The 23,184-nt window shown below is 42.5% G+C and overlaps 2 protein-coding genes across 3 annotated transcripts in view; one reads left to right on the top strand and one right to left on the bottom strand.

Moving 5' to 3' along the window:
• The window catches only part of LOC130687298 (structural maintenance of chromosomes protein 2-like), a 60,937-nt gene extending 42,003 nt beyond the window's left edge, over nt 1-18,934 (top strand). The window contains exon 8 of the mRNA XM_057510458.2: nt 18,922-18,934. Within this exon, the coding sequence (XP_057366441.1) occupies nt 18,922-18,925 (4 nt within the window). The 3' untranslated portion in view covers nt 18,926-18,934. The remainder of the gene's footprint in view (nt 1-18,921) is intronic.
• On the bottom strand, nt 21-23,177 carry LOC130687301 (solute carrier family 4 member 11-like). 2 transcript variants are annotated; one of them, XM_057510461.2, is made up of 16 exons: nt 23,025-23,177; nt 20,609-20,771; nt 19,853-20,480; nt 17,637-17,677; nt 11,744-11,933; nt 11,193-11,277; nt 10,978-11,101; nt 5,663-5,875; nt 5,379-5,589; nt 4,992-5,105; nt 4,101-4,307; nt 2,241-2,484; nt 1,886-2,158; nt 1,645-1,818; nt 1,100-1,295; nt 21-1,030 (listed from the first exon to the last, which is right to left on the bottom strand). In XM_057510461.2, the coding sequence occupies exons 3-16, from the start codon at nt 19,977-19,979 to the stop codon at nt 794-796; spliced, it is 2,436 nt and encodes an 811-aa protein (XP_057366444.1). In that variant the 5' UTR covers nt 19,980-20,480; nt 20,609-20,771; nt 23,025-23,177; the 3' UTR covers nt 21-793. The 2 variants fall into 2 exon arrangements, with proteins under 2 accessions (XP_057366444.1, XP_059351159.1); XM_059495176.1 differs by lacking the exons at nt 17,637-17,677; nt 19,853-20,480; nt 20,609-20,771; nt 23,025-23,177 and having other exon boundaries at nt 11,744-13,241.
• Between the last annotated feature and the right edge of the window lie 7 nt (nt 23,178-23,184).

Below are 23,184 nucleotides of genomic sequence, written 5' to 3' on the forward strand. Positions count from 1 at the left end.
TGAATATTAGACAAATAAAATTCAAAGCGATAACAAGCTCTGTTTGTAATAATTCATTCCGCAAGTAACCCGCACTCGACATGACAAACTTTAAAAATCACTTTCAGAGCAAATCTTAATATCATAATTATCGTAAAATGAGTGAAACCAATTGGGAGACGGTCTACAATGAATACTATTGGTGGTTAAATGTATACATATGTTCGTTATTTACATATATACGGCCGCTTTGACGAACGTGTGTAACAAACATTGACTACATGGACGCATTAAACGATTTAATAGAATCGGAGAAAATGAAAACAAATTTAATAGTTCCGTATTGCACACTCATCCTCATTCAACCTAGCGATGCTAGCCTTAAACAATTTTTAACCAGCAATATCCGTATAATGACGGTTTAATAATAACGAGCGTTTGAGATAGGAAAAAAAAAAAAAAAAAAAAAAGAAAAGAGCTAGAGGAGGGTCGGATGCTTTCACCACATCGGAGCGACTAAATGCACTTCTTCTTATTGCACAAGAAATCGATCGTTACGTTAAGTATTTCATTTTAATTGCTCGACTAATACGGTTGTATAAAAACCATTCTAAATATCTTGTTAGTAAAAACAAAAAAATGAGTGTCAAAATGAGACTGAATCGTATTCGTTAAATGTTATCAAGTAAAATTGTGTAGGAAAGGAATGAATGAAAGTAATCGAGATAACAAACTAGTTTGGGTTCTAACATTTTCATAAAGAGAAAAAGAAAGAAAGAGAAAGAACAACACCATTTAGCTTCCATCATTTCCTTTACTGGTGTTCTCCGTCGAGCGCTTCCAAGAAGCGAGCTTCGATGAGTTGAGGGACGAGCCGGTGCCGGACGGGCAGAAGGAATAGAATGATGAGCGGGAAGACCATCTTCATGTAGGCCCAAGGTGCGAAGCCGAAGAGACACATGACCAGCAGCTGCGTCACCTGACACCCGGTGAACTGATGGATCTTGCGCTGCGGCACTCGCCGGATGTAATGATTCGGCGGATAAGCGGCCTTAGCAGAATCGCCATTGTGAAGTTAATCGTTAAAAAAGCATTACGGCAATGGCTGATAATGAAATACCTGTTCCATGAAGAGGAGAGTAATGCGCTCAAACATTTGATTTCCGTTGAGAGCCGTGACGGCCATGTAGAGGAATAAGCCGTCCAAAACGGCCGTCGGAATGTAAGCCAACGGATAGGGCAGGAGGAAGAGCGACAGGCCGATGAAGAAGTGCGAAATCATGCCCGTCAATCTCGTTTCGCGTACTTTGACAATACTATATTTAAAAAACAAAACAGTAAACAAACGATTAGGAAAATTTCTTATTATGAGCGTCCTAAATACTGAAAATATTCAGCAATCAGTAATGATTGTGGCAGGAAATGAGTAATCTTTATCAGAAAAGGTACCGGCCTCAACTACACGAAAAGGCAGTATCTGTAAACCCAACTTCCTATGGCTTTCCGTTCAAATAAAAGCCATGGTTATCTGATCAATGGTTTGAGAGGAAAAGACTGATTCACGGTAAGTTTCGCATTCAACGAAGTGTTCTTTAAGTTATGGTGTCTCTATAAAAATAAAATTTTTCTTGCTTACAAAGCAGGAAAACGAATGCTAATACGTACATTTCGTAGACGTGACCTTGGTCGACCCTTTCCTCGACGTCAGCCAGGCCACGGACATGCAATGGCGAATGCGGCAGCGTCGCATGCATCCATGGTAATCCAAATATGGAAAGAAAAGCCGTCACCAGCGCAACCACAAACAGATCCCAGTGGTACGCAGGACCTTTTTTTAGCCTGTCAAGAAATGATTTCATGATTTGTTATTCCAATGCATAGATACATACGCATAAATAAATATTACTTGTTGCATGGATTGTTGACCATCGCCGACGTGATATTCTGATCCATAAAGAAGAGTAGCGACAAGGAAAATCCCATTCCCATTGCTGCCAGCACAGCCAACCAAGAGAGCCGTTCGAGTGGTGCCACCATGAAAACGTTTTTATCATCGTATCGGAACCGCTCTACCGTCACATCTTGGAAGAGGTAAGACCCGACAAAGCTCAGCGTGATGACGGCCACGGGCAGGGAATAGTCGGCCAAAGCTTCTCGTTTCCCGGCTTGTAGATACGGCCTATATAATTAAAGTATGAAAAATTTAAATTTTATCACCATTTTGAAACCTTCCGTCTTGCTTTGTCCAGTTCGATATTTACGTTTTGTTGAAGTTGTAAAGGGAGACACCGATCCATACAGTGCCAAACATGAGCAGAAGGAATAAGAGAGAGCTGGCCCGATTGCATTCCGTCATTTCGGCAGCCGAAGCGTTGCCATGGCTAAGTAGGTAAGCTACCACGGTATTATTGGCATTAGTGGGCGTGTCAACGCGAGTTTTACTGCTGAGGTTGCCCGGTAACGAATCGCCTTTACACGACGGCGCGTTATAATTCTCTTGGAAATCTTTTTCCAAAACAAAAAAACAAGGTTATTTTTACTTCCGTTTCAACTTGGAAAGCGAACTCTAATAATGATGATAACCACACGGAAAAGCCATGAATTTCCCAATTTCTCGACTACAGTTCCACATCAGTTTGTTATAGCTTTCAGCGGAGCATGGCGATAATACACGTTGAATAATCCTAAAGGTTTGTAGGCAGCATAAAGTTGTACACCCAACTCTGACAAGTTTGCAAACTAGACTATTAAAGTGTAGGGGATTTATAAATTTTTGAATTTTTTCTAGTAAATGCGCTATAAATCCACTTCATTTGGTTGAATCAAGTGAAAGGCTGGCGAGTAACACAAATCGGCTTGTCAGCACGAAACGGGGACGCATATATAACAATAAAGGCCATGGGGACTTTGTTTCTCTTCGCCAGTTGGTTTTGTTTTCTTTATCACGCACACCCCTTTTCCTTTTGTCCTTTGCACGTGCTTCATGCCTGTCTAGGCTAGCTCGTTTCGATACTCGCGTCCGCCCTTGTGTGGAATTCGCAAACGAGACCCAGAAGGTTCAACACGACGAGAGACAAGAATTTCGTAACTGGCGCGGGTCGATACGAACGAAACGAGCGACGGGCTCGTTTCACGCCCGGCCAAATTCAGCTGAGTCGACAAACATCACTTTTCTCGCAAACTCTTGAAAGTGGAATATTTTCATAGTGAAGAAATACAAAAAAAAAAAAAGGGTATATTGTTTGAATGCATCGATATGAATAGTGGTCCAAGGGATCGTTATTATGCACTCGATTCAAAACCAGCTACGACTTTGTCCATCTTTTTCATTTGCTCGTGCATAGTGCTAGTCTGTAGATTGCCTGTCTAGAGATAGTTGGCAAAAAGGATAGTTTTTTTTTTTACACAAAGAGAAAAAAGATAGAGCAGGCTAGTGTTGTTGCGGTTTCTGCAAAAGGAGGCCAACTATCAGCCTCTTTCATGTTTCATTTGTAGTTTCAATGCTTGCCCGTTGAAAGTCGAATTTATACAAAGCCACCGTACCCTTTGTGATCCCTTCGGCATGTGAAGAAAGCACACATGCACGTAGTAGCAGCTGACGCGAATGGTACATGAATCGATATCTAAAGACGTCACCAATAACTTGAGATGAGCTGACCGAGAAAAACGGAACAGACATTCTGGGTGTATACTTTCGGCGCAATGGCCAGCATGATGCACTTGTTGAAATTACATTTCAAGCTAAATTGGGCTTGGAAAGGAAACCCACAGTGACATCCCCGCAACGTTGTGTCACCCGTGGGGATCTAAAAAGACGCGCACATGGAAATGTCCCGCGAGTTTCACCTTAACAGTAGCGTGCGGAATCGATTATTGCGCAGTTGCTCGACTCCCATGCAACACAACAACTTTTGCCAATGTACCACAGCTACGTTTCTTTTTACCGATCAATTCGAATTGGTTTATCAAAAGTGTGTGAAGAGATTCGATATCTATCTAGACAAAGAAACGGTTTGTCAATATAAGTCAGTGACTTGATCCCAAATTGGAAACGCAAAGACAACATAGACGTTGGATAAAGCAAATGAAGAATAGAAAATAAAGAACAATGAAAGACTTACTTTTGACGGTGTCGCGAAAGGCGTCGACGCAGAAGGCGATGGAGATGAAGAGGGCAAAGATCTCCTCGGTGGATCGGGTTGACCATCGCATGAGGCGCGAAACATCGAAGAGCGAGTAGAGGACGAGGAAGAAGGACGACCAAAGACCTACGCAGCCGTACATGGCGTAGAAATCCAGTTGGAAGTCTTCGCAAATACTGTAGATCACTATAAAAACAACATAAGGAAAAAAAGAAATATGTACATATGAAAAAGGAAAGATTTTGATTATTCGAATTCGGGTGAGAAGGCACAAAAGGCAGATAAGAGGGAATTGAATTATTTCTGTCTAGGGATTTGCAAACGAAATAAGCAAACATTACATGTCGCCCCAAAGCCGGCCCGTAATAGCAAAAGGCTGCATGGCTTTTGACTTTGACAAACCGCTTTCTCTACAGCTTTTTTTTTTTTTTTACTAGCACTCGACCCATCAGTTATTATACCCATTGTACATTTCTTTAGATCTCCAAATGAAATAAATCCCTATAGCCGTTGGGACTTTGAAAACACAAGACGGTAGTCGTAATATGGTTATTATAACTGCTGGCCCAACCATAAACTACGCTGAACATCCACATGGGCATCACTACTTTTCCTACTTTTCTTTTTGCGTTGTCTTATTTTTCGCGACATCTGACCTCACGGAGGCTACAAGTTCGAGCTACTTGACGCCCGTTTTTCATAAAAAATGGGGAAAGGATTAGATGATATGGATGGAGGTTTAGTCGCTGTGATTATCTTGAAGAGGAAAAAGAAATCGCTTAACATGTCAAATCGTTCTCGTTCAACGCGACAAAAGAGATCGAAAAATGGGTGAAGCGAGAGAAAAGTGTAAGTGCTGAGGGAACGAACCTTTGATGTAGAGGGAGAGTGGCGCCGTGGTGAGTAGGATCAGCAGTGGCTGGCCGCCGAAGACGAAGAAGAATAAGCCGCCGATCGTCTGACCGATGATGACTTTCTTGACGTCTAAAGGTTACAAAGAAATAAAAAAAAAAAAATCATTGGATGCTGAATCAACCAACTGGACAGAGAGGAAAGAACACGTTAGTTTCAAATACAGTACAATAGACAGCCAACGAAGACGATCGATCGTCGCGAACTCTTCCAGTCATGGAGACAATCGATCGCCGTTAAACTTGTATGAATGAAAGAGAGGAGCATTAAATAAATAATAAATACGACGAAGTGCAATACGGTTGCATTAGGGACAACATTTGAAAGCGGAGGACTGCTATTTACCAATTTTCCCGTGAGTGTTGTGGTCGTTTAAAACGCCAAAAGCGATGGCCGGAAGAATGCAGGCAAAATAGAGGAAGAGCGTGGTAGAGAGGACCTTTTGGGGTGTCTTCACACCCGTTAGTCCATCTTTGTAATCAGAGACGTAATGGGGCAAACGTCGCGCAAGATCCTCTCTGATGCCCTGCCCGAATCTACACAATCTTTCGCCCTCCTAAATTAAAAATTTCACAGGCATGTTCAATTTCACATTGTATGTGATTTTGTGCTGGATAAGAAATACGTACGCTGCTTTCCCCGCCGGTGGAGAGTCTTGCTGCACTGCCATGATCCACTCGGATGGAGATGGCCTGCTCCTCGGCTAGCTCTTGCGTATGTTTCAACAAAATCCGTTTGAATTCTTCTTCGGTGCGGGCCTCTAACAATCGCTGACGAAGGTCCATGTCCGCTAAAAGTGTGGCAAATGTTCGGCCCGTCTCCAACGCGTTCTTCGTCCCTTTCTGGTCAATAGAAATAAAAAATTAAAGTTAAATTGACATTAAAGAATCATGGAGTATGGGAAAAAAAAATGAGGAAAAACAGCTTAAGACGAAAACCCATCGCTCACGACTTTCTCACGAAGCGGAAAGTCAAACACACATAGAGCGTGATCGGCCAGGCCTGATAAAGAGATTATTTAGGGGCTAGCTTTCTATATCATTAAAGCACATACACATAGAAAGAAAGTCCGCCGGAAAAAAAGAATGAAGGGGAAACAACACTCGACCGATATAGTTCTAGTATATAAGCCGTATATCGCACGGCTCGCTAACCCTTAACCCATCGAAAATCAAATCAAAAGAAGTCATCGAGTGTATAAAATCTGGACGCCAAGAACTCCGATTTCCGGTGAGCCTTATTTTTTTTTTTTTTTTGCGAGCAAAACATAAAGTGATGAAATCTTCCTATTAATGGTTGATCAACGTGAAAGTTGAAACAGATATGGCTACTTGGCGATATACATCACACGGGCTCTTGTTTTTGTGTCTTCCGGAACAGAGAGTGGGATTCGTCTTTCTTGACGTCAAATGTGATTTTCAGCGCCCCCCTTTTGGTTGCCAACTTCTGTCGAAGGTCGTTGACAAAATCTTACGTTTCACGCAGAAAAAAAAAGAGACGCCCACCAGCCTAGTTTGCTTCGCCTCTTGTTGCTAATCTGTAATCAGAGATTTATTTTTTTTTTTTAAAGATGGAATTTTCAAGTAGTGGGTGGGACAAGTACAAAACGATGGCAAGAAAAAGTGAATCTGCATTCGTTTCAGGAGTACGTCCCCCAAACCCTTTATTGGCTGTTCTATCGCGTAATACGAAGCACAAACACAGAAGAAGGATGAAAACCGATAAAACTGAAAGACGGGTTATAACGTTGGGCATAGCAACGAGCTAAAGATTCGTTTTTTTTTTGTATCGATCGCGTAAAAAATGGTTGACTAAAGAACTTGCTTTCGTCGTTGTCTTTTGTCACGCTTTCATCGGCACTGCAACAGCCCTAAAGTTATCAACAACAAATAGGGAGATTGGATTCATGTTTATGTCATTTTTGAGTATCTTCTGGGCGGGGGGGCATCCCTGAATCACATCTTCATCCCGTTGGCGGTAGATAAATACATAAACGAAAAGAAGGAAAACGGAAAATCGACAAATCTGCTGAATCTCCCTGATATTATTATACGGTATATTATCTATCCACCTTTATATTTATACGCTATCAATCTGAGATGATGGACGACTAGGTCCGGTCAACAGTGCAAAGACGCCCTAGTCATCGGCAACATCCATCGGCTTGAAAGCCTCGCCCATTTCATCACTGCTCGTCTGTGATTTGAAACGATTGACGACAATCATGTCGAAAGAAACAGCAAAGGGACCATCATATTTATCGAGTTCCGCATACAACTGAAGCTTGGTCGTGAGCGCAGCAGTTATACGCTCGTGTGACCGTGAACGACCTCCCCTCCCTCTCGGAGATATTTTACTTTTATTTCATCTTGTATCTTTCAATCTCTTTTTGGCCGTGTCACATCTCGACATGAGGGAGACGTTTCTTTTTTTTTTCTTCTCTATATAATCAAAACCAAACACGAACACACGGACGAGGAGAAATGGTAAGAAAAAAGGAAAGAAATGTCTATATCTCTCTATATTTCCCTCCGCTATAGCCATCTTCCGTTTTGCAGAGAGTCACCTCTACAGAAACGAAATAAAAATCAATAAATAGCACAGCTCCCTATTTCTCTTTTCTCGTTTTCCTTTCCGTTTTTTTTCGAGCTGTTTTCAAGCTCCGTAGACGCCGCGCTGTGTGTTAACTATTTTGGTACATAGTGTGATTTGATTCGCCACATGACTGTAAAGCTTGATAACTCCTAACGTGGAGGGCTGTTTTGAACTATACTCTAACAACATTTCAAGAGGCGTGGACGACTTATCGGACGTGTATAAAATATTTGCATTAAATAGCAAACATATGAACATATGTGAAGAAGAAAAAATTGACTTGATACGGGGGAGAGCAAGAACGAAGAAACGCCACACGCTCAATTTAGTTTGTATGCCTGTCTTTCATATGTAACATATGGAATTCATCCAGCAGGCATAACAACCCGTCGATCGTTGTTATCGATCTGCTTGAATGCGAGCATCAACAGTCACTGCACAGAGAAAAAGAAATTGACTAGGGGGCGAGGTGAAATTGTGGCCAATCTCATAAAAGAAGCGTAGCCTTGTATAATAAACAGCAATAATATAAAGAAAAAAAAAAGCTATCCGTCAAAAAGAAGCAGGGCCAAAGCGGCAAAGTGCTCCTATTTCGCTGTTTTAAAAAGGGAGGATGAAAAATGGAAGGCGACTAAAACCCCTTTGCACCAACAGTCGGGAATCGCATGGAAAGCAAAGCAGGCAACGGCTGCAACAATAATAATATATAGCGAGAAAAGGGCTATCAAATAACAGAAAAGGGAAGGAGAAAAAGAAGAAAAAAAAATTTCGGTCCAACAGTTGCCGCAGTACGTCGGGCAAGCCCGCAGATTGGTGATAAATTGTATGGAAAACCGCACGAACCAATACATCGCAATCAGTGCCCCACTTTGTCCTGGAGATTCCCTGGACGCAAATGTTTGTACGAACGTATCGCTCAAGTGAAGAAAATGCTCATAAAAACTAAGCCAGGTTTCTCAGACAGATAGAACATAACAAAAGGTACACATAGCGAACAGATGACGTCGTGTCAAATAATAAAATACGATATCGATTTTCGCAATCCTTTTTTAACCGTAAATAAAAGGCGAAAGCAGAACAGAATGAAAGCAAATGTTATCTTTTTTTCGATTCGCGAAGACAACCCATATACCGTCGTCTGGGAATGTTCCCTCTTATTTTTCCGTTGGTTGAAGAATAAAAGATCCCCATCACATTTCCTTCCTTCCTCGATATCAAGACATTAAATTCTAGACGTTTTCCTTTATAATCACCATCTCATTCCTCGCTCTAATATTTCCGAATCATCGAATATTAGTACCGACTAGGAAGAACGCAAAAGATCAGCTCGAGGAATTCGATACAGAGGGTAATCGATAGGAGAAAAAGTTCGAGTGGATGGTAATACGCGTCAAGCAGCAAGGAAGAGAGTTCAAGGACAACTTCGCAAAGTATAACGAAATCAAGTGAAACCATTTGAGTTCGCATGCAAAAAAGGCAGCGGATCAAAAGCTACATTCAGAATAGCAGAGGATAGTTTATGCAGATGACACGATACACAAAAAAAAAAAAAAAAAAAAAATGAAGCCCGATAACTTGTCTATGTCCAGATTGGAAGGACGTTTGCATTGGTGTCTAAGGTTATCGAGTGTCACACCAACGTCATTCCTTTGCATTTTGAATAACGATTTATAAACAGCTTCGACAAGATTAAAATCTGTTTGAATAGCGCAAATCCATTGACAACTGACGTCCTCTGACCGATGACATGCTCGATAAACTTTACTTAGTTATAGCTGTTTTAGAAAAACGATGGCCAATGTGAGGGTGTTTCCTGAAGTGTGACCATGTTAGTAACATAAAAGAGGGGTCCTAATTGCCAGACTATTTTGAGATCTTGTTCTGGGTAGCTTCAGATCTCGATTTGTTCGATTTATGAATTTAGTTGATCGAAGTGTTAATGGAAAAGTGTTTTCTTTGGCAGACAAAATTGACTATCCGACGATCAAACGCGGTTGATTTTGGGTAATTTCGATTTCCAATTTAATGAGCAGTCGAGGAAAATGGCAAAGGTGAAGACTGAAAAACGGACGGATACGCACTTCTTGGGCAACGGATTTGAAGAGTGCTTAATCGACACGAACAATCTCTGAATTTAACAAGAAAAGACGTGCAAAAATAACGAAATCATAAACCTCCTTGCCGAAACAACTAGCAATTCTAATACAAGAATAGCTGCTGTCCTTGTACACTTTTTCGGCGACGAACAACAAAAATATCTACTACACTCTTCGTGTGAATAATGCATGCATTCATATGCGGCCGTGTCTTAATCATTCTCTCCGCCCATCAATAAATGTTTGAAAACTTATCGTTCCCCGTTGCGTTACAATGCAAAGATAAGTCACACTGGCTGGGAAGTGAAATGGATGTTGCAAGTATATCGACAAGGAATGTAATGGATCGATTTCTTATTCCTCTTTTATTCAGTGTCCCCCCCCTTTTCACTCGTCTTTTTCGTCAGCGGTGTCACAAACTCATGCATCGCCCCGATAAGACATAGACGCACTCGCATTTGTTATTTATTGACAGGGTCGGCCAAGCGAATGGCTCAAACGATCACGATGGAGCCGCGGGCTGACAGACCCGAAGCGGCGCTCGCAACGTTAATTCAGCGCGCAGAAGAGTAGTAATGCACATGCCATAGCGACGCTTGCAACATACAGATTTTTTGCCCTTCTGACATTCAGTTTTCTACCCGTCATTTTAGCGATATGATCGACCCAGTCTCTAGTAAGCAGCTGCCATTTCGTGGTGTTCGCCAAAGATGAACCACACAGCGCAGATGCCGGGAGGTTGCCGTCATTCGATAGGCCTCATCGACCGCAGGTTTGCATGACACCAAAGTCCTGCAAACCGAATCTTGCGAAAGTTTTTAATGTTCGCCATGGGCCACATTGGGTAACAATCAACGTCTGAAAGCCTTTCCCGTTGATTATTTTCTACATCGTCGTTATGGCTACGTCTCCGTAACGAGAAAACACACATTACCCTTTTTCAAATTTGAAGGATTTTTTTTTTCGCACCAAGGAAAAACAAAAACTTTAACCCATCGCTGAATTCAATTCCATTTCAAGTTAATAAAAATCTAACTTTTCGTATCGGATGTAGGCTCGAGGCGTTCTCAAGAAACTCCTAACGAAAGGTCAACGTCACGCACGTTCGAAGAAATTTACATTTGAAATCAACCTCGTTAATAAGGAGCTACTCATAAAAATGCATCGAAATATGAATCGACTTCAAGCCTACGATGGAGCAACCAACGAAATCATTAACGCAGAGTAGGTAGAAGTATATAGTATTGACTTACCTCTTTGCTGGGGCAGAGGACCAAGACGAAGAGCCGGACTTCGTGGCACGTGTGTCCCATATTGGCCGGATGCTTGAGGCGGACGATGCCGACGTGGCGTCGCGTCAGTGTCGGCAGATTGCATCTGAGTATATTTCATAACGAAGGTGGCCATTAATTTTTACAACTCAGCCATTACTGCGCAATCTATGATGATGAATATTCTATCTACTTACAGGGCACAGATCCAGGATTGATCGTAGTCGAAAGTTCCGCTGTCGTTGGTGCACGTCGCCTGGATCGTCCTGGCCAGCATCGGCACTAAACGAATAAAAATTGTAAGACATTAGAAATTATGTAGTATTGCACCTAACTATTAGGTTAACACACAATCTGTTAACAGTTAAAAAGAGGATGGCACAATAAGAGATTTAGACCTGTGGACGGGTGTGTTGCATTCAATGGCAAGTAACGCGAGTCACTTAATCAATACACAAATAAATCAATAGCGAATTTTACACAGAAAGAAATGTGAATGAAAAGCTCTAATGGGAAAACCTCAGTGTAGTCGATAAAACTATAAATACAAAAAATATCGGATTTGCTCAGCCATGCAAACGAGATTAAATTCAATAATGGTGGCGTGAGTGAATGGCTAGTCCTATTGTTCCTTTGTTGAATAGAAACGCATATAGAGCTCAAGATGACAATCGATTTAAACACAATGGTTACCCGCTCTGATAGATACAATACATATGCTTCGCCTAGTCGACTATTTATATCTTACCTGTATCGTGAGTGAAGAGGATCATCTTAGCCTCCTCAGCGACAGACGGGACCATTTTGCTGAGCAAAAGATCGACCAGGTCGGACGGCGAGTTCTCGGTGACGTCAAGGAGGAGGACGCTCTGCTGGAGAAACTGCGTAATGTCCACAGCTGGTCTCACCTCGGCCCCGAAATCCTTGAGTGGCAGTCTCTGCAAAGTGCACGTGATCAAATGGAGATCTTCATCTTCTTCATCCTCATCGTCATCCTCATTGGCTACAAGCGCCGTAGAAACTAGGTCTTTCTCCGTCGTCGAACCGGACACATCCTGCAAGTGGATGGCTGATAGTTGATGGCAACTGTCTTCGCCCAAATAAGATGATACTACAGACGGGCTAGTGTCAACGTCCTCCACAGGGGTCGCGCGACTCGCGTTGTTGTTGAATCTTTGATTGGAAAGGGTAAGGGAGCGCGGGATTTCGGATATGTTTCTACGCTGCCCTTCTCCTGGTGATGATTCATTGATTTCGGTCATGGCCGTTTCGCAGTTTTCGCTTTCCGTCTGTTCGTCAATGGTGGCACTGACGTCACCGGAGCGTGCCCTTCCGCCACTTGGGCGGGCACGAGTCAGCATCGGCAAAACACTCAAGACGGGCGGCTCTGTACTGGGCGCTGAATGCGGTTGATGCAAATGCAGTTGATCAACATTCATTTGAAAAGTGGACCATCTACGCTGAAGAGTTTTGCGCTCCGCCCGTTGGGCCTGCGCCTTCCGCTCGGTTAACGGTGAATCGTACGTGCTCGTTTGCCGGCCCTTTTCCGTTTTGGACGCCGGTGGGGCCGTCACGGCGACGGGTGATGCCGTTTGAACTTGCCATGATCCGTAGAGGGCCGGATAAGGCATCGTAAGCGAACAACGACGCTTAAAGACTGGCTGCGGTTGCAGCGATGGCTCAGCATTGACAACTCCGGTCGGTGCGTTAATTTCCACAACACATTGGCTGTCGCAAAGGACAAACGTGCTGCCCGGTGACATGAGACTATTGGCCACCATCAATGGCATAGTCGTCGATTTCATGCCAGTGGACGTTGGTTTGCCTCCGCGAGTGGCGGCCATTGTACGATTGCGCTCCTTCCAGCGCTTGGCGGCTCGTTTTGCCGACGGCACTGAAGCCGCAAAATTCAATACGGCTTCACCGCCGGTGAGGCCGTTGTTAGTAGCACCGCTACTTCCATCCGGCTGCTGATCCAGTAATATCGCAGTCTCGGCTTCTGGCTTAGTACGTTGATGCTGCAACGGCAGCACGTTATTAGCGCTAGCTGGTGGCGATTCCATCTTGGCTCGAGGGGAATCTAACACGGTGCACTGACTTGAACCGACCAGTTTAAAACGGGAAATGGTGCGAAAAGAAAAGAGCTATCCGGATAGAGAGAGAGATTGCAGAATAGATCAGAATTTGACCTGAGCGGATCGCGAACGAGTTTATTTTAGAATAGCGCGCAATTCCGAAATAAAAAGACTTTATGGAAGAATGGGAAACCACTAAATCGGATAGGATTTCGATGGAAGTGAAATGAATCGAGTAGGACGTCAATAAAAGGAGTCGAACAAGTTCGGACTAATCGGTTAGTTTTGCAAGAAAAATCAAGTAAAAATCAATGGGGAAAATAAAGAGACTGACAAAACAGACGTTTTTGCCCAGCAAATCGTTTGGCAGGTCGCCCCAGGAGACAGACGGACAACGAGACTATCGAAGATTGGAGAGGGGCTGTTAATGGATTTGCAGCTCCTACAATTGAACGCGCTGATTGAAATTGGATGGAAACCAATTGAAATGGTCGAAACCACACAAGAAGACACACACACACACGCTGACACGCACACAGGCACAAATGTCTTATCCATACGACGGCATGAAACGCGCAATAATTGTCGCCGGCCAAGAGGTCGGCAGTCGGAGAGGGGAGAGAGAAAGCAATAAAGAAGGAGGGTGGGCTATGATAAGTTGAAAAAAAAAAAAAAGCGGAAACTATCTCTCTCCCCCTCTGTACGTTTTCCGGTTGACGAGGGAAACTGAACAGAATTGCACGTCCGAGCCGCTTTGGTTTCTTGCCACAAACACGGCACCGGCACTTGGGATAAGCACAAGCCCAACAAATCCCTCCTTCTCTTTCAGACTCTGAGGTCCCTCTGTTTCTGCTGCTCGATTTTCTCCGTTGTCTGGTGGGCCAACAATTTCTCGTGTGTCACCAACAGCAGCGCAAAGCTGCGCGGCGCACGCCCGCAAAAGTCCGAACGGGGAAGAACTTTAACCGAGAAGTTACCATAAAGAAATTTTCTATGACGAGCATCCTTTTAAATGTGAGTTTTAAAAAGTAGGGATATCTTGTGTTTACAATTATCGATATTTTCAGGCTTTGTTTCCTTTTGTAAAATTACGTAATTTAATGCGCGCGTTCAGTTGAATTTGTTGCTTTTTGACGATGTTCGATTGTCTGCCCCAATTACTTTTGTATTTCCATCATTTCCTGGAATGGAAATGCACTTTGTCACGAGCGAACAAAGGTGTTTAAAATTTGATCGATGGTTCGATTTCCCTTTGTGTCTTTCTCAAAATGCTAAAATGAATACAATCCTCGATTGAGACATAATTAAAGTGACAGGGGGGAAAAAATTATTCCGGTGGCTAGCTAACATTTTGGACGACACCCCGTTGCTACCCAGTTATTCATATTACGTAAAGTCCACGCCGTGAACACATGATATGTTCCAATTTTGGGCGTGGAAGCCGCGGGAAACTTTTTTTTTTCACTGACGCCCATTTTTAAGTTCTACCGTTCCCCCCTCCATTATCGCGTCTAGCGTTGAATTACGTAGGTAAAAATAGCTGATGAATTTTTCACATTTCGCCACAGTGATGAGTGCCCTAATTTATGACACCTTACAAATCCTTGCCATTCGATAGTTCATTCGTGTGTAGCTATTGCTCAAAGCTCCTCCTACGCACCGTTAAAGACCATCACGATTGCCGCCCCCCCCCCCCTTTTTCACCACCAAATGGAAATCGATGCGCCCACCACCAATTACCGGTTGCCGCCCACACCCGTCGGAGCCCAAGGCATCATCACGGGAAAACGGGTAGCCATATCTGGAAGATGGCCGTCTTCTATTCTGCGCGCATTTCTTTTAACAGATAGTTTGAATTTGCAAACAATTTCTTTGCCCTACACATCCAAGCTCTCCAAGGAAACAAATACAAAAGCAATAATGCTTAAAGTTGTTGAGACTTTCGGGTCTTATATCTGAGCTAGTCGATGGTCGGGTCAGATTATTAGTAGGAGTAGTGGTGGCCGTAGATAGGGGGTATGAAGGGGGTGGATCATTCACGACTTTTCACCTCTTTCACGAAGCTGGCGAAGGGAAGCGGAAAAAGTCACGCACTAGCTATCCTTTATTCCTCATCTTTCGCCTACGCTTTCTTTATCCTTTTCTGTTACAACTATTTCCCTGCAGTTTTCGTTTATTTCGCCTCTTTTATTCTCTTTCCTCTCCCTGCTTTTCGAAGAGAAATCCATATGCTAGCCTACTACCGCGTGTGATGAACAGATCGATTCCAACGGCCGATCACGGTATTGCGAGAACACGGTATTTCCTTGTATCGACGTGCGGCTTCGATGTTGGAATATAATTGAATCGGATTGGTTAAGACATTCGAGAAAAATCAACCCAGCCTAGCGGAACAATTTTTTTCTTCCCTCTTGTTTTGATTATTCTACTCATCACGTTGAACGTACACAAAATTCCCCTTTTTCTCATCTCAATCCTCAACTGCTGCTGCGCCTTATTCTTCGTTGGCTTTGAAGTCGTCCTCTTTTTAACGCCTAACCCAAAAAAAGACGAGGATATCACAGAACTAGCATTACTACGATTTCCTAACTGCAGCTGTAAACAAACATGAAAACTTTCGTTTCATAAATGATTCCCTATTTCCGGCGCATTGGGATAGACATTTCTCGGATTCTGACGTAAATGCACGAAACAAGACGCAAGCGAAGATAAGGAAGCAAAAAAAAAAAAAAAAAAAAAAATGATGAATGATGGCTGTTAGTGGTCGAAGATGATAAAGGGGTGAAAATCAATTACTTTGCCGACGACGTTCTTTGTGACGACACTGAAAACAAGTGCCAGAAAAGAAGCAAGGGCTTCAAGCAAAATTTAAAAAAAAATGACAGTGGCAGCTGGATCGATTGGGACGTGCGAACTGTACGGATTGTCGCCCATTGTTGGCAGGTACAGCAACAGGGACTCTATCTTCATTACAAGTCGAACAGCGTAAAGCTATGTGAGACTTGTAGGGGTCAGACAATTACAGTAATTGAACCAACCACTACTAGAGGGCAACAAGCGTTCGTTTTCGTCTCTATTGTCAACGCTGCAGAGCAAAACGATCACGACTACGAACCAAAATATGGTTTTAAAAAGAAAAAAAGGGAGAGACGGATGATTCACACGAGACATGTGCACGGCCATTTGCCTTCTAGCTTCCATTAGCAATATCGATCGGCATATGGTTATTCTACTGCCTCACCTCACCCGGCTTACGCCAGTCATCTATAATGATTACATGTGCCAACTCGTCAGGTTGCTATACTAGGCTGCTGTTGCCTTCCGGTATGTTCTTGTTAGTCTGACGCTAGACCCGGAAGGTAAAAGAGAGGGGGAAAAAACAGCAGACATAGTCACAAAATCCAGATTCATTAATGCGGAATATTATTTTTTTTTTTTGTAAAAAAAAAAAATAATACTCGTAGAGTTTAAAAAATTCAAAAAGGAATTTTAAAAACATTTTTTAGGAAGACATTTATGACCGATCGTTGCTGTTTGTATACGACTATCATAAATTATTGGATTTTACTTCAACGATAGGGAATTCGCTTTAAAAAATGAAATTGAGTTTGGCAAGACAGGGAGTTAAACAGCAAAAGCTGCAGCGCTTTTGATCCTGGTCGACGATCCCAACCGGAAGAGGATTCGGTCTGAAAAACAACGAAATGGGATAGACGGCCGTAACTTTTCTTTTTTTCCGATGTCGTGTACGAATAGTAGGGGATTACACGGATCGGCACAAAAGGTTGTACCAATTGGTGTATGTCAGGATTTCGATTTTCCAATAGTGATACATGTGACATGCAGGTTTTTGAGCTGCGACTACATCGACTATGTGAAGTGAAGCAAGAAAACGAGATTGCGAGAAAGATGGAAATCCAGTTCGTGGGTGTTGGAGAAAGATGGGATTTCGAAGTGTACAGAAACATTTCCGTATTTGACCTAATCCATATAATTTCCGTTTTGAATTAGACGAAACACTTAAAGGAAAAAAAAAAATAAGATCGGCCAATTAGTTGGATGAAAACAAGGATCGCGCTCCTTCCCAACATTTGCTCATTTGAATGACACCTGGCGTGGGCATACTCGTCTAAGCGTTGGTGATCCCTAGTGAAGACCTTTGAGAAGCGCTCGGGATTATCACGAATCGCAGGGGCTACTCTTCACGACAAGTGTTTATAAACGTACCAGACATGCCATTCGACCATCAACCTTATCCACTAGCCCACAAAAGTTGCCTGAAACGCGTTTCCGTGCGTGTTTGCCCTCCCCCCACCAAAATATAAAAAAAACAAAAAAAAAACACCGTCTGACAAGAAAACCGGGCACAAAGGCGATGATCCTTCCGCTTGCACGTCACTAGTGAGTCAATATGCACGCACTTAACATTTCTAACGTCTCTTTGACAACCTCGCTCTTGAACCGGTAAGAGTGGATGGGTGGTAGAGAGAACCGCGGAAAACAGTTTCCATTCATAAAATATTCGTTTGCCAAAAGGAAAAAGTAAAAAAAAAAGCGAAGACTTACCTCGTGTTTCGCGTAGAGAAGACACGCCTCTTCACCGTCATCTATAGAAACAAAAGATGCATGATTAAGAGTGTGAGAGACAAAGAACAAAAGCAACTCATGTTTGATTGGATGATAAAAAGCGGTGAATGACATTTGCCCTAGGTAATCAAACGTGTTGATTGTTTCGCTTCCGAAAAATTATTAGACGCCTGTGATGTCTAGACGTCGTTCCATTAACGAAAAATGTCATACACTAATTCGTTCTTTGTTGCTTTGAGAATTGAGAAATTTCAAAGCTCCATATGCAGATGAGCCCAAATGGGATTCTTGTTTTTGTTTACAAGGCATCAGAGTTTTCCGAAGCACAACGCTCAGTACGAAAAAAAAAAAAAAGTAAAAGGCCAATAATTGATATTTAAATGTCAAACGAAAAAAAGTCGCATTCGACGTATAGGTGAACGAGTTTAAATGACCTGATCCCAATGAAAAGAGCACTTTCCTTTTTATGTCCTCATCGAAAATTAAAAAAAATATTGAAAATGTAGTGCGCCGAGAATGGCAAATCACGTTTGTATAGTCCTACGGAAATCCCAAAAGTTTTTTCTATATCCAGAAAATGCGCTGCAGAGCCAGTAGCTAGCGACATCTATGAACAGTAGCGACAACTTCAGTCAAACCTATTGACCCCCCCCCCCCCCCGTCTTCCCTTGTACAATAATAATACTGCTAAGCCTGATGTAACCTAAAAGCCACAAAAACACAACACATATAAGTGCTAAAAAAGAAAAATTTTCTATGGCTTAAAAATGGGCTTCTCTGATTACTTTTGGCTTTCGCTGTCGAGGTGAAATAATCGATTCACCATAAAACCAACGTTCAAATAAAAACTGATAAACTTGTTGTCATGGGAAAGTCAAACTTGAGGTCGTCTTTAAAGACGACGTCCAAATTATTCCCTTATTATTTCTTAGTGGGATTGATTTAAATGTGATCGCACTCTACTTCAATTGACTGCATGTTTGTTTTGTCGAGAAAATTCTTTGAAGAAAAGAATACGCAGCTTTTCAACAGCCTAGCAACGAAAGGGAAATAGTATGCAAACGTGACGTGCCTAAATGTTTCGGCGCTGCAGCGAACACGTAGTGTCGAAACATGACCTTGCATACAAGTCAATCTCACTTGAAATACGCCGCGCACACATACCCTGACTGGTGGTTCTGGCTATATAACTTAATTATATCATTATACTAGCTCTTGTTAGCGAACACAATCAGCCGAGTAGTAATCAAAGTGTAAGACGCACGTAAAAAAAAAACGTGAAAATACATTGGGAAGTAGAAAAAGATGAGCTCTGTGTAAAAGGCGTTCGAACTACTACTTGCTTTTGGGCTGTTGCTGCTGGTAGAATTTACTATGCAATTTAACAGATCCTTTCTTTTGTGCGCAAAATTAAGCTCAGGAAATTAAAAGTCAAAATATTTTCATGCACTGATTAAAAATGGAAGGGATCTACTACATGAATATGAAAGATTATTCCAACAAAAAGCTGCTCATCATCTTTAATTGAATGAATGTCTAAAATAAAAATCTAGACAGAGTGTGACAGACGGTAGTGCGACCTTTTCACTTGTTTTTGCTGTTGTTATTTGTCAATTGTACACGTAAAAGACAGTCACGGACTGGCACATCCGGAACGCCCACGTGCAGATTGTCGGGATCGATGGCTCTTTTATTCTCAATTTTTCCTCTTTTTCTGCTTGATTTCGACGATTTTTTGCTTCGTGATTTTCCTTGTAGTGAACGCATGGTGAATGAAAAGGCTAAAGGCCGTACGAGGAGACAAATAGCGGATAACTTTGATAAGCGTTGAAGAACAGAATCAATGGAACACAACTTTGCACTTCTGCCAGCGGCCCATCTAAAAGCCTAACTTGATGAAACTTTTGGTCTTTACTACGAAATTGATTGTCAAGCAAGATAAACCTAAACTAGCTTTTTGCTCTTCCGTTTTCTCGCTATGTAACTCGTAAGGTCCATGTGCGCAAAATAGTTTCTGTTTTTCATTACGCGACGGCTACCGTTTTTTTTTCTATTCGCAGAAAAACAATTACCAAAGAGAAGCGAACGTTAATCGAATCAAGCGCATCCCAACAGAGCCATTTTTGATACACCAACATGTTTACCGGGAATGAAGCGAAATACACGAAAATGAAAAAAAAAGGGGAGAAACTTACCAAAGATGAGCCGCCATTCGCCGTTACGGAAGATCCAGGCGGAGTTGCGGACGGCTTTGTTGGGATCGCCGCTTCCGAAACGCCGCAGTGAATTACGATAGGAGCCTTTGACGCGGCGCACACTCATTGTAACTGGATTAGTTATTGTACCTATTTATAACTTGTCTTCTTTACCGAAGAGGACGTAATCGCTCACTCAGCTCTTTACACCTTTAACTGCCCCCTTTTCTTTATGTCGATATGTCAATTCATATACACTGGCACACACGCACTCGTTGGTCTCCTCCTCGATTTGTTATTCCCGTTGAATTGATTCCTCTCGTTATCCCGCACAGACAATGGATATATCCGGCAGTAGGTTTCCAAGTGCTGACTGCAGAATCTCCTCAAGTTGAAAATCTGTTAGCTTGAAGAATTCAGGAAGACAGCAGCCAGTCGAGTGCTGTTACACTTGCCCAAGACTAGTTGTCCAATTCTTTGTCTGATGCCATTCTCAACTTCCGTAGACTGGAATACGGGCGCAATGGTTTATATGGCCGGTACTCATGCTATTCACTTCTTTCTTTTTTGGCAACTGCTCCGTGCCTGGTTGATTTTTGAAACGCCCACTGCCTTTTCTTTTATTCGCCTGTAAAGGAATGAATCATAATTAGACATTTTTATAAATTACAAAATGTAAGAACTGTTGTGTGGCACACTGTAGGCTCAACAGTCCACATGGAAAAGCCGACAGAATCAAATGATAAAAAAACTTACGCCCGTCGGGTGGCGATGGATGTACTCGGTAGGGACGTGGGGTTTCCTTTTCTCAAGGGATGGGAAGCCTGCTGGATCGATCCCGGAACTCTTCTTCCTCAAAACGGGAATAAATATGGCGCAGTTGAGTACGTAGAATACTGTCCTTTTTGAATACAGAAATCTAAATCAATAAAAAAAAGATCGTTAGAGTCAGAGAAATTTGATTTATATCGGCGCATTCCAAATAGCTACGACTACGGGGTCTATATCGACTATGTAACTAAGGGCCATTTTCATTTTACAACATGCTATGTCCGCAAATTTTCTCATAATCTTTCCCTTCTCTTTTTGAGACATATTGTTTAAAAAATACTGATAGTGGAGACTATAGACATAAAATCCGATTTATTCGAGCTGGATGACATCACCGCTTCCTCTTTGTTTACAAAGAAGTTCCTTGGTTGTCGTCACTTACATACAAAAAGGGAGAAACCAATTGTATGTCACTCCAGTTAGAACTTCTAACCAAAGGTGGAAGCTGTGGATTAAACGATGAGGATCCATTGAGTGTTTTTATTTCCTTTCTCTCCGTTGGCCAAAACTTGAACTCGTTAAAAACTCTGGTATCGAATAAAAGTCCGTCTCAACGTACACTGTCATCTTATTTTATCTTTTATAGCAACAAAAAAAAAAGTGACAAGGAACCTGAAGGCAAAGTCGGAAATTCTATTGACCAGACGGATCGAGGTAGAAAGGAGGTCGGTGACTTTGAGGGCGGGGGAGACTCAGGGGGAAGTCTAGGCTGAGCTACTCTCTGTCGCGGATGCAGCACGTTCCAACGAATCACGTGCTCTTCACGAACCCATAGATCGATCAGGATACTAGTAAAAGAGCCGACGGAAAAGCCGGGGTTGAAGCAAGTTCGGGGAGGTTGGTAGCTGGAGGAGGGAAACAAGAATGAAACAGTCCTGCCTGCTTCCAAACTGGCGTGACAACAAGGGCCGCCACCGCCCACCTTAATCCCGATGCATTTTCCTGCGCGTTAGACACAATGTTGCTGGCTCTCTATATCTCTTTCCGACCTCCCCCTTCCCAATAGCTGTTCCCGTCTTCCAAAAAAGAAAAAGAAAATTCTTTATCGATGAATTTCATCGCATCTGGGAGATTGCCAAAAAAACATGGGGAAGGAACAGGAAAGTGGTGAGGAAGGGAAAGAAGAGCCCGGAAGAGTTATGACTTATGAGAGGTGGAAGAGGCAGAGGATTTCGCCATAAACATTGGTTGTACAAAAGAGCACTGATTTGAGACCGCCAGCCGAGTGCCACTATAATATCGTCAAATGTGGAAATCAACTAACCGAGCAAAGATTCTGCGGACGTATACGAGCAAAAGGTCTTGAAAGTCAACGAGTATTATCGAGCGAACATCCCTTTAACTAATGTAAATAGAGAAGGCGTCAAGTAAAGAATTCAGTTATTTCTAGCATTAGCCACGGTTCTCAGTACGATCTTGTACCAGGAAAGGTACCGTTCGCTATCTGATCGTTTATCCCAAATTGCGTGACTCTTGTGCCTCCCACTCGTGAACTTTGTAACGTCGAGATATTGACCACAGAAAAAAGGCTGAAGCCTTTTGTCCAACAACCTGTAAATGGCAGGGAAGGGCGGCGGTGGAAATACTACTCTTAAGGGCAGAAAATAGGCCTAGTTAGTCAACGCCATTCGTTAGGGTATTATTTTTAAAGGGGAACCCTTACGCTTTAGTAACAGTAAGTTTTTCAAAGAATAACAAGGGCTACGTTTTTTTTTCTTTTTTGTGATGTGACCCAGGGTTTCCGGACATGACAGCTATTCAGAAGGCCCATTTAGACGCACTGGTGGGCCCTGATAGTTTGGGACCAAGAACGGGCACGGGTTGTGATGGCGGTAAATAGGAATTTTTTTTTTAGCTAGTGGTTGGCTAGCCGAAGAGACAGCCAAGATAGCACTTCATTTCTAGCGAGTGGACGACGGTACATTTGAGGCGGAGAAGAAATAAGACAAACACCCACAAAATAAAGACGACGACGAAAGAAAAAAATAAATAAAAGGAAGCAAAAAAAAAAAAAAAAATTGACAAAGAAGATAGGGTGATAAGAAATGCCAATATCTGTAGCAATAACTCTTGCCAATCAGCCCGATAGTACGACACTGTTTACGTGTAAGTCAATCACCCCCCCCCCCAAAAAAAAAAGGAGGCTGGGCCTAGACGACTTCAATGACCCATTAAAAAAAAACAAAAAAAAACTAGAGATTTTCGCCCTACAGAGTCAATAAGGCTGGCTAAGCCGTAGGGGATTTAGCACTCGCACTCTCTACAATAGGAGTGCAGAAAAAAAAAACAATCTTAATAAATGAGAAAAAAAAGAGGCAAATATTGCGAAGGGTCCACTTACTTTGTCGAATTGTTGAAGCTCTCAACAAAAGACTTGGTCCTACAGCCAACTAATTTGCACAAAAGCGTCGACGCCTGTGGGATTCTCGACGTGCCCCACACGCCAATGTCTGTTGAGGAGAAAGAGAAATAAGACGAATGTGACTGACGTGTGCTCAGTA

This window comes from Daphnia carinata, chromosome 4 (genome assembly GCF_022539665.2).
Source record: "Daphnia carinata strain CSIRO-1 chromosome 4, CSIRO_AGI_Dcar_HiC_V3, whole genome shotgun sequence".
NCBI classification, from domain to species: domain Eukaryota; kingdom Metazoa; phylum Arthropoda; class Branchiopoda; order Diplostraca; family Daphniidae; genus Daphnia; species Daphnia carinata.